This window comes from Strix aluco, chromosome 3, assembly GCF_031877795.1.
Source record: "Strix aluco isolate bStrAlu1 chromosome 3, bStrAlu1.hap1, whole genome shotgun sequence".
NCBI lineage: Eukaryota > Metazoa > Chordata > Aves > Strigiformes > Strigidae > Strix > Strix aluco.
Genome location: NC_133933.1, coordinates 38,672,169 through 38,686,162, shown reverse-complemented (window position 1 = coordinate 38,686,162; position 13,994 = coordinate 38,672,169). Strand labels below are relative to the sequence as shown.

General features: G+C 48.5%; 1 protein-coding gene across 2 annotated transcripts in view; it reads right to left on the bottom strand.

Moving 5' to 3' along the window:
• Window positions 1-1,030: 1,030 nt before the first annotated feature.
• MDGA1 (MAM domain containing glycosylphosphatidylinositol anchor 1) overlaps window positions 1,031-13,994 on the bottom strand; it is a 149,325-nt gene continuing 136,361 nt past the window's right edge. The window contains exons 15-17 of one of the 2 annotated variants that reach the window (XR_012622446.1): window positions 6,399-6,529; window positions 5,312-5,493; window positions 1,031-4,680 (exon numbers count right to left, since the gene is read on the bottom strand). Coding sequence is in view for 1 of the 2 variants with exons in the window: in XM_074818131.1 (XP_074674232.1) it covers window positions 4,589-4,680; window positions 5,312-5,420; window positions 6,399-6,529 (332 nt within the window). In the remaining variant the exon portion in view is untranslated. The remainder of the gene's footprint in view (window positions 4,681-5,311; window positions 5,494-6,398; window positions 6,530-13,994) is intronic. The other variant, XM_074818131.1, reaches the window with a different exon arrangement.

Below are 13,994 nucleotides of genomic sequence, written 5' to 3'. Positions count from 1 at the left end.
CAATTTGTATCATGTTTACTACACTCATTCATACATCCATAAATTATTTTTGCAACAAATTTACCAGCCTAAGCATCTGAACCCCCCTATTTTTTCCCTGATTGCCACCCTATTTCCTTCCAGAAGAAAATTACTTCCCAGAAGAAAGGCTCCATATCGCTGCTGCTACAGCTGCTCTTCAGGCAGCACGTTGTGCAGCTCTGCTGGGGCTGCTCTGCATGCATGCCAATCACAACACTTCACTTTAGGAGTTTCTGAACCGTTTGTTCACTATGCAAAGTTTTTCATATAGATGAAACGCTTTTTCACTCCCATGCGGCTGGGAAGAGTTGTGCTCAGGCGTTCCAAATTACTTAACTCCACATCAAATGAAACATATTAGCTCCACCGCTTTCTAGTGGCTGATCTATGTGGAAGGAAAATAGTCTATTACCAGCCAGGAGCTGCTTTTCAGAGCAAGCGGTAGGAATTGATGTTCATATTGTTAAAAGCCATGGATTAAAGTCCTGTTGATGACCTGTTAGTGGGACTTGCACTGAACTGTGGAAAATTATAATTAAAAAAGTATATTTTTCAGAATACAATGCACAACTATAAAAAGAGGTTTCAAATGAAAGTTTCTTTGTAAGCCCCACTTGTAACTACACAGTAGCATTCACTACTTCTAATATCTACAACTTATACCCAGGAGCCTGCACACTCACATATTTTCTGTTTTATACCCTGGAAAAAAAAAAAGAAATCGAGTATATATCGGCTAACACCCACACAGCATTCTTTCTAATGTATTTCTACCACTACCAAGCAGAGGTCTCCTTGTAAATAAAAGCAGTCTCTTAAATTTATATTGCACTTTTCTTCTGCAGGGACTTTCATACTATGTACAGGAATAATCTCCACCATCACTGAAATGCAGCCACTTCTGGAGCGGAATAAAGCAGCTACTCGATAGGCACAGAGCAACATAAAACATCAGGAAGAGAAACATAATGTTGGGACTGCAACACATATTTAAGAAGACAGTCTGTAATTAAGTTTAAGGACTGTAATTTAGCCAGAACACTGTGAAAAGTGTGAGGGGATCTTTACTTGCAAGGGGTAAGGAGCATGGCTTTATACCTCAGCTGGGATGCAGCACCACCACAAGGAGAATTGCCCCCTTAAGCATGGGGGGCATTAGTAAACCAAAAATACCACTGCCCTCAGAGAGGAGGGACACTGCCTCCACTCCGACCCCATCATTGCACAGCTTCTCATCCTTGCTGCTGAAGTGCCTCTTTCCTCTGCTACACTTTCTCAGCGCATCTGCCAGGGAAATGAAGTCCTCAGTACTTCTGACAAGCTGAGGCACTTGGGTTAATGACTTTCCCCCGAACTCACCACTAGCGGCTTTCTAGCCAGAGATAAAGGAGCAGAGGTCGAAGTGGGAAGGGGCTCCCTGAGACTTTTACTGAAGCTGATGGGTCCATGCCTGACAGCAGGAGAAGGCTTCACCTCTGGCTGGGGTGATCTGCTTGCTCTGCCCTGGACCCACTGCCACCAACGGGCTCCTTACCCCCTGTGCTGTGGGTCAGCTTGGTGAGGCACTTACATCCTTCCTCGTGGGAGCTGGCAGCAGGGCATGGACACCCTCCATGCAGGTGCTCCTTTGCTGACACTTGTCTCACAGGTAACACTTTGTCCGTGATCCTGAACCTTCAGGCTGCACCTCCCCAGTCCCGCAGCACCTCTGCTGCCCACTAAACATCAGCAAAACATGCTTGTGCAACCCTGGCTAAATAGCCAGTAGAAGCAAGGCCACAAGGGTCTCTGCCTCAGAGCCTAGAAGGTGAGATGGTTGTGCTGGGCTATCTCTTACTGATGGGGAAATGCTCCTCTCTCCACCTTCTGCCCAGCAGAAGCCCCCTTGAACCAGCAACATAACATAAATGTTTTGCCACTGACAGATCAGGAGCCATCACGAAGCACCCAAGGGCCCCTGGAAAACACTGTCTCTCTCCTAGGAGTGAAAGTGGACTTTTATCAGGAGTGGGGTGATGACTTCTGGCTTCCAACAAGCATGGAGGAAAGGAACAGTGTAGGACTGAAAGAACTCAGCTAAAAGATGATGGTGGCACTAGCTGCCCATGAAAATGGCAACAGACACCAAGAAGCAGAATCGCTGTTGGCACCCACAGCATCCCACAGCATCCCACAGCACTGCCTGCCTCTGGGAGACAGCCACAGGTCTCCAGGGCAAATATGCAGTGTGATCGAGGTCTGGGCTCTGGAGAGAGGGATGGAGACAGAAAAGACATAGTCCTCATTCTTGGAAGTGGAGAAAAGCAACAGGAGCAAGGGAGACCTGCATGATCCCCTCTCACTGTCTTGCGAGGCCTCCTGTGAAGGAGCTCCCCTTGTCCCTCAGAGCTGATGTCCTTTCTCTCTCTGATGGTGGCTGGGGAGCATTACTACAGATGAATGCCTTTCCAAAAGCTATAGAGCGATGGGTTTCAAGACTTCAAACTGGATCTCTTGGGAGTTAAGGACTCTCCCCCTCCATCAGTGGAGGAAATGAGGCACCAGCTGTTGCTGGAAGCTGAGCAATGCAGGAGGCAGCTAATACATTCAAGTGATTTTAGACAAACACAGTTGTCTCAGAGAAGCTGATCTATTCACCAGAAATGGGTAAGGAGCCGTGGGTACTGGGGGATGTGGTGAGAGACCTAGCTCATCACACATCTGTGGTGCCCCAGATATGGAGTTTGGATGGGGTGTCCCTTAGAGGGAAGAGTCCTACTTAACTGAACTGCCAGATCATGGGCTAGTAAACCCCAGTTCACAGTCTTGTGGGGCTAGCTCTGCCCTGTGCAGGGAGATAAGCCATGCCCAGAGCTGCTTCCAGTTGCAACAAGGCTATCACAGTTCCCACTTGTTTGGTGCAGGGCAGACCCTTCTCCTGGAGGTTCATCTGGAGCAGTACATGCCTCCACCCTGAGGAAGTCAGGCCAGACCTGCTGCAGGTCTGCAGCAGAGAGAGACACCAGCTTTACCCTTTCATGATGCCAGCAGGAACAAGGTGAATTTCCCCCATCCCTGTTCCCCAGTGGCAAAAGGGGCCACAGTTCAGCACAAGCCCCTCTTTTGGGTCAAGCTTCCTGCCTCCATCCTTCCTGGGGCATGTTCCTGCCTGTTCCACCTTTCAGCTCCTCTGCCCACTGCTTTGGCAGTGGAAGCTGAGTGCCTGCAGGACTGCACGTGCTGACAGAATTCAGCCCTCTCTCCCCTGAGCAGCGATCCTGTTGCCACACTTGGTCCACTCTGCAGCTAACGCACAGTGCGTGCTAAAAGGCCTCAGGAGGTGAGAGAGCAGTATCGCAGCTGCCTGGACTGCTGGCCCAGGGGCTGGGTCATGGGCACAGGACCCACTGTCTGGCTCAAGAAGGTTTAAATGCCTAACTCTTCCCATAACCCAAAAAGCTTGAGGTGGGGGAAGTTAAGCAATGGAATAAAAGACCAAAATTAACAGGTAACAAAAGAGAGGCAGAGAAGCAATCCTGGGCTTAGGGCTGAGGCGACAGTCATCCCAGCATTCACAGGGGGAAGCCAATGTCCAACTGCTCCTCCCTTCCCACCCCGGCCTGTCCCATCGCTCAGCCCCACAGAGACACCTTTCTCTCTGCAGCTCAGACCTGCTCTCATAGTTTCTTTACCCAGCAAGAGGGCTGAGAGAGAGAAAGAGGTGCTCAGAGCCCAACACTGCAGCCGGATCCAGCCGGGACTTCTCCACCACTCAGCGTGGTCCATGTGATGGGTCCATTCCTGCTCCATCTTCTTCAGGCTGGCGGGTGAGAAGCCCAGAGCGGTGGGGAAAGGCCAAAGCAAACCACGCAGGGGGCAATTAAATACATGAGAGCCTGGAAGATGTGGATGGATGGAGACACTGAAGCACATGCGGTGCGAGGGAAGATGCTCCAGCCACTGGCACGCAGGGCAGCTGCTACCCCACGCTCGAGGCTGGCATTACTGCAGGGAGCTGCAGCCAGAGTGGGACAGCCCCAGCCAGTGGGGAAGCATGGGGAGACAAGGGGAGTACTGCGGTATATCATCCACTAAGCTGTGGGGTCTGCAGTAAAGAAGGTAACTGTTCTGGTAGAAATTTGTGCTTTAATATATTTTTGTTTGTTTAAAACAAGTTCCCACTTCCCTGAGGAAGTCCTGTCTGACATTCCCAAGGAAACATGAGGGTGGTTTTTTTCCTCCTTCATTTGCTCTTCTCATTTCTTCATTCCTGTTTGTTTGTCTTTTATTCTTTCTTTTCTGTGTGTTTCGGTTTGTTTCCTTCCTTCCTCTCTCTCTCACTCTCTCTCGTGCACGTGCTTTAAAAAAATTTTGTCTTTATTTTTTAATTTTGTTCTAGACATTATGACTTTCTCAAGGAGTGCTCCAGTTCTGAACCAGATCCCTTTGTGTGGTCATGCCTGTCAGTCTTTGGTAACATATGGACACTTTGGTGTGCCAGTGAGGAGGGGAGGAAGAGGAGCAGAGGTGGCTGAGTAGGAAAGGAGCAGGAATGTCTCGGTCCGAAGACAGGAGCGCTCACTTGCCATCATCTGAGCAGCACGTAAAGGAAGAAAGTCAATGGGCCACAAAGACAAGGGCTATGCAGGGTCGGGACACCGCTTCCTGGAAGAGCAACCGCTGCCAGCCAAGAAAGAGAGAAAAAGAATTAGTGATGGGATGGATCTTGACCTCATCAAACAAATCAGTGCACATCAGTGTCTTAACCTCTCCTCCCACCGCGAACCACGAAGCACCTCCCAAGATCTATTAGAAGACCTTTCTAGCCTTCCCTGGACATTGTCAAGGCTTCCCAAAATTACTTCTTTTCCAACTCAGGAGAAAAGGTTGAATCTTAGTTACTTTTGCAATCCAACTCTCCTTTCTTCCCCAGAAGATTCAACTTGAGTCAAACAAAAAGTTCTGCTTGTGTTTTGGTTACAGCTTGGCCATCCTAGGTTGAAACTGACCTTTAACTGCACCTGAAATGTTGATATTTTTAGGGTGTTCTAACTTTTTTGATGTTTTGTTTCCCTCTTCACTTTTGGAGCTAACAAAATTGCTGAAAGTAACGCTTCCTCAAGGTTTTTTTCCTTCAAAAATAAGACAAATTTGACAGCCCCTCTGCTGACTTTTGCTGATGGAGTCAACCATCTTGTAGAGTCCCACCAACATGTCAACGTGCTCTGAAATTAGCTGCGCATCCCTAGTGTATGCATTCGTGTATGCACTCCCACTGACTCATTTTCCTCTGAGGCATGCACACTCTCACCCTTATTCGGTCCAATTGGCTTCCTTGGACAGTCCCCCTTTTTCAGAGTGACATCATCGATGGCAATGTCCCCCTCGTAGCTCGTGCCCCGGACACCTTCGAAGATGATCTACAAGCAGAGCATGGGACAGAGCCCAGCGTGAGGCTGCAGTTGTGAAGGACCCTTCCCGCGTGGCGGGGCTCTGCAGAGGTGAGCAGGGCACAGACCAGATCTTAGCAGGTCCCCGAGTGAATGGTTCCTTCCTGTTTCTCCAGTATTCATAGGATCTGGAGCCGGACCCACTGCTTACGGGACCAACCCCTGTGTGCTGAGCGTCTGTAGAGCAATAAATGAGCATGTAGAGCTCTGCTTTATTAAGTGTGCTGCACTAACAAATCAACCAATACTGAACAGTGCTCACAAAAGTAACTAAATTCTTATTTATTATTCTAAAGTACCCAAAAGCACACTGGGCATTTTGCCACAGTGCCACAACTTACCAGCCTGCATAGACCCAGCTCTCACAAACAACCCTACAACAGCAAAGTAGCATGTTGGGCAAAACCATCAGCAATAAAACATCCAGTAACAAAGCAGCCCACTTCTTGGGTACACATAAATGACTTGATGAGCAGATACGGAGTGCCCAGTTCATACTCACAAGCTGTCCTACAGTCCTAAACCAGGGGGACAGTGGGGGTGGGCTCTTGCAGCACACGCTAGAAGAAACCTCTAGCACTCAAAGTCACTTTACACCAACAGGCCAGCATCCCCCAGCTGCTCAACATCAAGAGACCTGTTATGAAGACCTGGTACCAGAAAGAACTCTTCAACAAGCAGTTTCCAGACCAGCAATAATCAGAAAATTTATAGTGCCCATATAACTGCTTGCACATAACAACATTGGAAGCGGATTGGATTTCTGTGCATCCACCAAGCTCTTGCCTTGCCCCAGTGACTCTGAGGGTGAAGAGGTCCCAGAGCCCTCCCTGTGCCTGACCAGCCCCTGTGCCACAGAGGTAGATGTCTGCTGGGAAGTCTTCTACAGCCCATGGCACATGGGCAGGACAGGTAGCAGGTGGCTCCTTGGTTGTGGAACTGACTTACCTGGAAGGGCCCGGGCGGGTTGATGGGCACGTGTGCTTGCTGCCACATGTTCCCCCGGTTCCCACTGAGCGACCAGACCTGGGTGTCAATGGCTCGCTTGTTCCGCACGCGAACAAGCAGGTTCAAGGAGCCTGTAAGATTAGAGAAACCGGGAGCTGGCACGTGGGGGCAGGCAGGCAACCCTGCCTGCTGGGCTGGTCCCCAGTGTAGCTCTGGGACTCAGCCTCGAGCCACAGCTCTATGCCCCAGCTGGCCCAGGGACAGCCTGCAGAGCCCCAGCAGCAACCTCCAGATGGAGCCAGCTCTCTCCTGGGTTGATGGACAAGTGCCACTATCAGTGTTTCATCCATCTGGGCTATCCAAGGGAGGACACAGACCCAGATGAAGACAGAAAGGACAGGACAAGGAAGAAGCAGTCTGTAGCATGGCTGGGGTGGCACAAGAAGGGGGTGACAAAAATGCTTGCTGCAAGGGACCTCCAGAAGCATCCCATCCAACCTTCTGCTTGAAGCTGTCTCTAGCTCTACATAAGGGCAGCATGGCTTTGCCTGGCCAAGTCTTGAAATACCTTGAGAAAATAAATTTTTCCTAATGTCCAATATGAACATCCAGTGCTACCAACTGTGGCTGCTGTTCCCTGTTATATTGTCTAATACTACTGATAAGATTTTGGCTCCATTATCTTTGAAATTGCCCTTCAGACATTTGGGGGCCAAGGGCTGATAGCAGTCCCCTCTTTGCCAGACTGAGCAAGTAGAGCTCCCTCAACCTCTCTTCCCAGGATTTCTGCTCCTGGCTCTTGATAATCCTGATGCCCCTCCATTGGACCCACACCAGTTTCTCTACATCCCACTTGAACTGGGGAGCCCAGGACACGTGTTTGCCTCTTCTCATTCACCACTAACACCTGACAGATGCTATGCAGATTACAGCCCTCTGCCTGCCCTGGCCCTGGCCATCACCTGCAGAAATATGACCTCAGTTCATATGCAGAAATATGTTCTCAGTTGCCACTTGCCCTGGTAGCAGCCTTGGAGAGAGCAGCCATTCTTTGCTAGCCCTTGGTGGCATTGCCTGTACCACACTGCCTCTATCATCCCAGCCCCATGTTTTCAGAGGGACACAAAGACCCTGTGAATCAACACCAACTTCAAGTTCTTTCAAACAAAGCAATTCCTGAAAGGTTTCATCTGCCATTAAACCAAAGCTAACAAATCTCAAAACATTTGCAGTTCTCACTTTGAAAACAGTGTCACAGCCCCCTACCCTCCTCCCACAAATGAAACCATGTCAGTTTGTCTTCCTGCAGCATCTTTTAGTAATGTCCTCAGTTGACTTTTTTTCCTTTTTTTTTAGTGAAAAAACATTTTTAAACATTCACTCAGGGTTGACCTGAAACACTTTTTATCTTTTTTTTTTTCCAATTCAGCTGGCGAACCAAAAAAATCAATCACAACTCTAGTCACGCTGTTGCTCATCAGTGTTTCTGGTCTCCATACACAGACATATTACACCTGAGAGCAGAGAGGCAATAATAATCCTTACTTATAGGTCCATTGTCTGCTCTTGGGATGCTGCATTCCTACCTGGGTACGCCCTTCTGAGAGGCTGCAGCGAGAAGTCAAGGGAAGGGACAGGGAAAGAAATTTTCCTACCTAACTGCCCTCCTACACGATTCCCTGAAATTCCTCATTCTTGGCACATCATCCTTGGGGGCACTGTGTGAAGGACAGAGACCTGGAAGTACCCCTGTCAAGCACCTGGCTGTCAGAAAGCGAGAGATACATCACAGGGAGTTCAGAGATGCATAATAAAGATGATGAAATGTTTAGATTCTGAGTGGCTGACTTACAAGAAAAGGTTAAAAGAATGAAATATGCATATAATTTAGTGAAATGAGGAAAGAGGGGCATGTTATTGACTGGAAATATTCAGAAGCATCAGCACTAAGGCTAGGTGAGAAAACTGGATGAAGGCCTGATGGGATAGGGAGAGTGTATCCATTTCCCTTCCCTGGTAGTACCCAGATTGGGATGCACACTACAACTCAAGATAAGGTGTGAAATAACTTGTTTCTTTCTCTCTTGAGACTAGCTGGCACTGTACAACCTTGGGGAGACAGAGGTAAGTGAGTGGGATCTCCCTCCTGGAAACACAGTGCCAAGGACAAGAGAAGTCACTATGGGAGCCTCTGCAAAATTAGCTTTGAGCCGCTGGTTTCTTGGTGTCCTCCCTGTTCTCAGGAGCTGCCTACAAGGAAAAGTCTCTCTAAGAAGGATACCTAGTCCTCAAGGAGGCCCTTGGCCAAACTGATGGCCCACACAGGAACTACATAACCCCATAGATTAATGTTAAGAGGGGTGTGTTCAGAGCAGCTAATTATAGTTGCCAGAGCTGGTGAGTTGAGGGACTGAGTGTGAATGAAGAATTAATATGAAGCTGGTAGCAAGCAAGGATTAAAAACAACTGTTGTCTATTCTATCCTCATTTGGGGACTTGCAGCTAGGATCTGCCATGCAAGAGCCTGGCTGAGTAGACAGCACTGGGACAAATGGGGCAGCAAATGAACTTTGATGCCCTAGGAAAAAAGTGAAGGCGAGATTGAAAGAGACCCAGAGAAGCATCTGGAATGCAAAATAGTGCCCCCAAAGCACTGGCTGTGAATGCCTGGCCTAAACCCAAACCAAGCCTGAGCATATCCTGGCTGACAGCTCCATGTCCTTGTAGCATCAGGAAAAATGTTTCAGCCTTTCGGCCCTGGAATTCCCTAACAGAACAATACTGAACACAAGCAGGCATTCTTGAAACGGTTTGCAGTTGGAAAGGAAGCTCCCTTATCTGCCCACAACATGCAGTGTTTCACCACCCTTGTCTACACATGGAAAACTGAAGTTCAAAACAGATGAACAGCATGCTCACGACTGTGTTACAAATCAGTGAGAGTTGTGAAGGGGAGTCAGATTTCATAGCCCTACCTGCAATCCCTGCTAAATTACAGAGCCTCCCTGAGGCTGGGAGAGAACTAAACCACCTCCCTTTCCCAGTAATGCTGTCACTGGGAATGTGCTTCTGGGAGACATGGCAGTGACTCTAGGACTTCAAACTAAACAGGGATGAAACCTCTACCCCAGCTGAACTGGGTCCACAGTGTTGTAGATGTTAAGGTTTGTGCAGGTCTTTTACTTTATTCCCTTCTACCATGTGTCAGTCTGCCACAGGCTGCCAGTCAAGTTTAAGAGCAGGTAGCCTGTGATGGAGGTACTTGGAAATGAATCTTCAGATCTGAGCTCCAGACAAAGCCATAAAACATTGCAGTCCTGGACTACAGAAAGCTCCAAATCATCTTTCCAATCACTCAGAGCTTCTTTATCTCCATTTTTCAGACTGGCCCCAAAAGCCAACTGTGTGATGGAACAAGTGCTGCAGGGTTTTGTATCTTCCAAGGGAAAGCTTTAGGTTCAGCCCACTGCCCTAAAATCAAACGTTGTTCCAGTAGCCCACTTACAGTCATGAAAATCCATAGATTAAGACTCAGGCTAAAAAGGGAGATGGAGCCTATGCAGATATTGACATCCGTAGTTCCTGCCCTCTGGTGAATTGACACCTGACCACACCCACCTCCATGCAATCTAGCAATACCCATCTTATGCCTTATTAGCTACCTTCACTCCCTGTGTTTCTTTCAGCATGTCACACAAGTTCAGACCAAACCAGCCACCTGATGTGTGTGAGGTGCCCCTCCTAGAGCACAGACCATATATCCACCTACTTTGCAGGAGGTGGCCAATGCACAATGCACACATGTGGGGGGTGTGAGGAGACCATTCACAGCTGTGAACTGACTTGCCATGTGATCCTTAGCGAACTGCTTTTACCTACTTTTATGTGCTGATGTGATATGATGATGATAAGAAGGATAATAACACTCACTCACTTAGAGGGGAACTCAGAAACATAGCAAACATTTTACAAGACCTGAGCAAGCAGATAATAGGAAACAGAAGTCCCTGAGCTCTTCTGCCTTTCCAGTGTTCACAAACTGAAGAAGAACCAAAGTGGGACCTGCTCTCCAACCCCCATGACTCCATCAGTCATAAAGGAGATGTGAAAGGCCCATCTGGGATGTTCTCCAGTGCCAGCTGCTGCAGCCACCCCTTTTGCCTGGTTTTATACTACAATCGTGCCTAGTTTCCTGTATCAGAGTTGAAATCCAGCTGGCCAGTTTTTTCTGTCATTGTTGCCCCTTCCCCATCTCCCCCATCCGATGTGTCTGGCATTTCCTAAGGGCATCTGCTGGTGAGGCACACACAAAGACAGGCTATCTATGTGCTGCAAAATCTCTCCAGCTGACCAGACAGACAAACACGAGGGAAATCCCAGGACATCAGCAATCCTGTTGTTACCTCTCCCCATACAAGGCACTCTTCGCATTTGTCTTGTAGTCTGTATTATTCCTTTTTCACAATCAAAAGGGAGAATAAAGGCCAGTGACGAGTGATGAGGAATCAATTACAGGGAGAGTGAGCTGTACCTTCTGCTGGCTGCCTTTAAGACCAGAGCTGGCATTTAAAAAGAGTGGCACTCACACAAAAGAACACCAGCTGGGCTGCCAGATAGAGTAGCCCAAGGGACGCCTTTAAATATTACCTTCTCACAATGAGAAAAGGTCTTCTCTCAGTTTCCATGGGATGGGGACTTCATTGTCGCATTGAATAGCAGTGTAGATCCAGAAGAGCCGGCGCAGGCAGCACTGGGAGGGAGGCAGGGTCTTTAAGGGCAGAGCCATGGGCACAGTCCATGTGGGATGGCAAAAAAGGTAGAGGTTTCCTCAAGAGCCCTCCACAGGGCAGCAGGGGGGGTTAACACAGAGTGATGGAGTGGGGAAAGGCTGAGTCTAGGAAGGAAAGGGAGGATGATGCTGCATGCTGAGAGCTGTTCCCAGTGCAGCAGAGCTCTGTGGGATGGGTAGGGAAGGCTGTCGGGATCCACAGCCAGGAGCTGGGCTGGCTGCAAGCCCACGCGCAGTCTGGTCTCACTGTGACTCCCCGCTGCGCTCCTGCAGGATCCCTGCTCCAGCATGGGGTGATCTCAGGAGATCAGCTATCCATGAGAAATCTTGGCTGCAGCTCCAGTTTAGGTTTGGTACCCAACTGGGAATCCAGGGCTGAAAGTCCCCATAGAAATTCCCACGGCATTTCAACTGCAGGCAAGACAAATTGAGATATGAAGAAGAAACTGATTCATGGCAAGAGATGTCCAGTAGATGGACAGAGATACATGGTGTGGAGAGGACTCAGACCTTGTATAACCTGGCAGAGTCACCTGCAGACCCAATATGAGGGCTAAAACCAGGCCAGGGAGAAAAGAGCTCTTACCTTTCTAACAGGGGCTCTGAGTACTTCCTTAAGTGTGGTTTAGTGTTAACACTACTGATCACAAACTAAAAGCCCAAAGCTTAGTGGAGGCAAATCCCAGGAGTGAATGACAGTCCCCAGAAAGAATCTATTACTGTTCATAATCCCCGCAACAAACACAGGTCTCTCTCCCTCTCGCTGTTAAGTGGATGTTAATGAATAGCAGTCAGTGTCAGGCTGGTGTTCTCAGTTTCAGTTCTGTGGGGGAAAGCTACTGCTCTGAGAGCTAGAAAGCCGAGAGCGGAAAAATAATCACAGCACAGATAGAGATGGAGAAATAATATCAGCTTGTAGTGACTCATAGTTTCTAGGAATGTAAGTTGTCTTCATGCCATGATAGAATGTACTTACTCTTTCACAGTCTCTAATGATACTTCATATGTTAACATATGTGGAGTAAGACAATTAAAACCTCCCCTCCTGATTACAGAGAACTTTATCTCTACTTGTCTTTAACTGATCTCAGCTTGGTGTGCAGGGTTCCCTGTGTCTGGTCACAGTGTCACTACACAGACCCCTTCCTGCAGCCACTGCCTCAGTAACTTCAAAGCGGAAGGGTTCAGAAAGCTCATCAACAGCAAGAAAACAGAGTCCTGGGCAGAGTTTGGAAAGCACCAGTATCCCACCTCTACTCACGAGGCATCCCCACCAGCTTTAGAGAGGCGCTGAGCATGTTCAGTGCTGTGCCGCAGGCTGGCTAATTGCTATGGGACACTCTCTCTCTGCTTCATTACAGTGGGGAGGCTACAGTGAAAGGGATCAGGGGAATCAAAGCCTCCAGTTCCCTGCTGTGGCTGGGACTTTCTGGGGATATATACAGCAATATGGTAACTTTTGATTGGCAATGTTTCCTCTACAGCAAACCTGTGAAAATTACTTATATCTGGCTACAGGGAATTTTCTGTGGATTTTGCTGTGGATTTAAAAAATCAAAGAAACAAACACATTTCCACCCCTGACCTCCTAAACCACTATCAAATGAGGATGGGCTTGAAGCAATATCCCCTGACATGGCAAAGCCAATTGCACAGATTGATCTATGATCCATCACTATCTGACTTGTCTGGCATGCATATGAATTTTGGGATGGGGGGAATGGACCAGCAGAGAAGCAACAACACTGCACTCTAAAGAGACGAAGTGGACACACAGCTGTACCCCTGGGGGGGACATGCTGGGTGGGGGGACCTCAGGCATGCAGGCAGTGGGGTAAATGCAACAGTATGGTCATGTCTGCCTTGTGATGAGGAATGTGAGTGCTAATGGGAGAAAGGCAGACAAACTACAGTTACAGCTCCTTCTCTTCAGCATATCCCCACCTGTCTGTGTACATAGAGAGCAGATGGTGATATGGTAGAAGCAGACTTGCAGTGGAGCTGTGCTTGAGCTCCTTTGCTCATTTGATCCATGGTCTAATTAGAGAAAGTGTTGGCATAGAAAGATGAATGATACAAGACTTCCATCTTTGATGCTGTGTGTATGGAACAAAATCCTGCCACCCCTTTTCATGGAAAATTCCCTCAGAGGTTGTTTGTGACCAGTAACAGGCTTTCTATGTGTGGACAACAGGATGTGGTTTAAGGAATTCAAAAAAGGGAGAAAAACATCTCCACGCTCCATAACGTTAAATTTATGCTATCTCAGAGGAACAAGGCCCATCCAATATGCAGCCAGAACAGAGTAGAGGGAGGGTACAGAGTCTGGCATTGAAAAGACAAGGATCAGGAGTCCTCGGGCTTTTTGCCAACTTCACGTCCGATTCATTATACCATCTTGCTTAATCACACCCCTTTCCCATACTTAAACATTTTGCAGGGGACAATGTGGACAGACTATGTCCTTCCCTACAGGACAGATGGGTTGTCTGACTCTCAGCCCCAAGCCCAGCTGTGTTTTCACAGCCCCTGAATGCCGCTATGGGCAGCAGCTCTGCTCCCACGTGCCAGCTCACCGCGCTGCTGTGCTGCATGGTGCCTGCCCATGGCCAGCGCAGGAACCACCCTGGCAATTCACAACAGATCTGACTGCAGGATCAGGCTAGGAGCAAGTTCCTTCTGCCTATCACCTGCCGAGCCATGGTCCTGCTCGCCTTCAGTCCAGACATGGCCTAGTAGTGACCAGGTCCTCAGTTTTCCCACCCCTCCCGCAGACCTCCTGTCCTTTCCAGGCAGAGGGAAGCAAG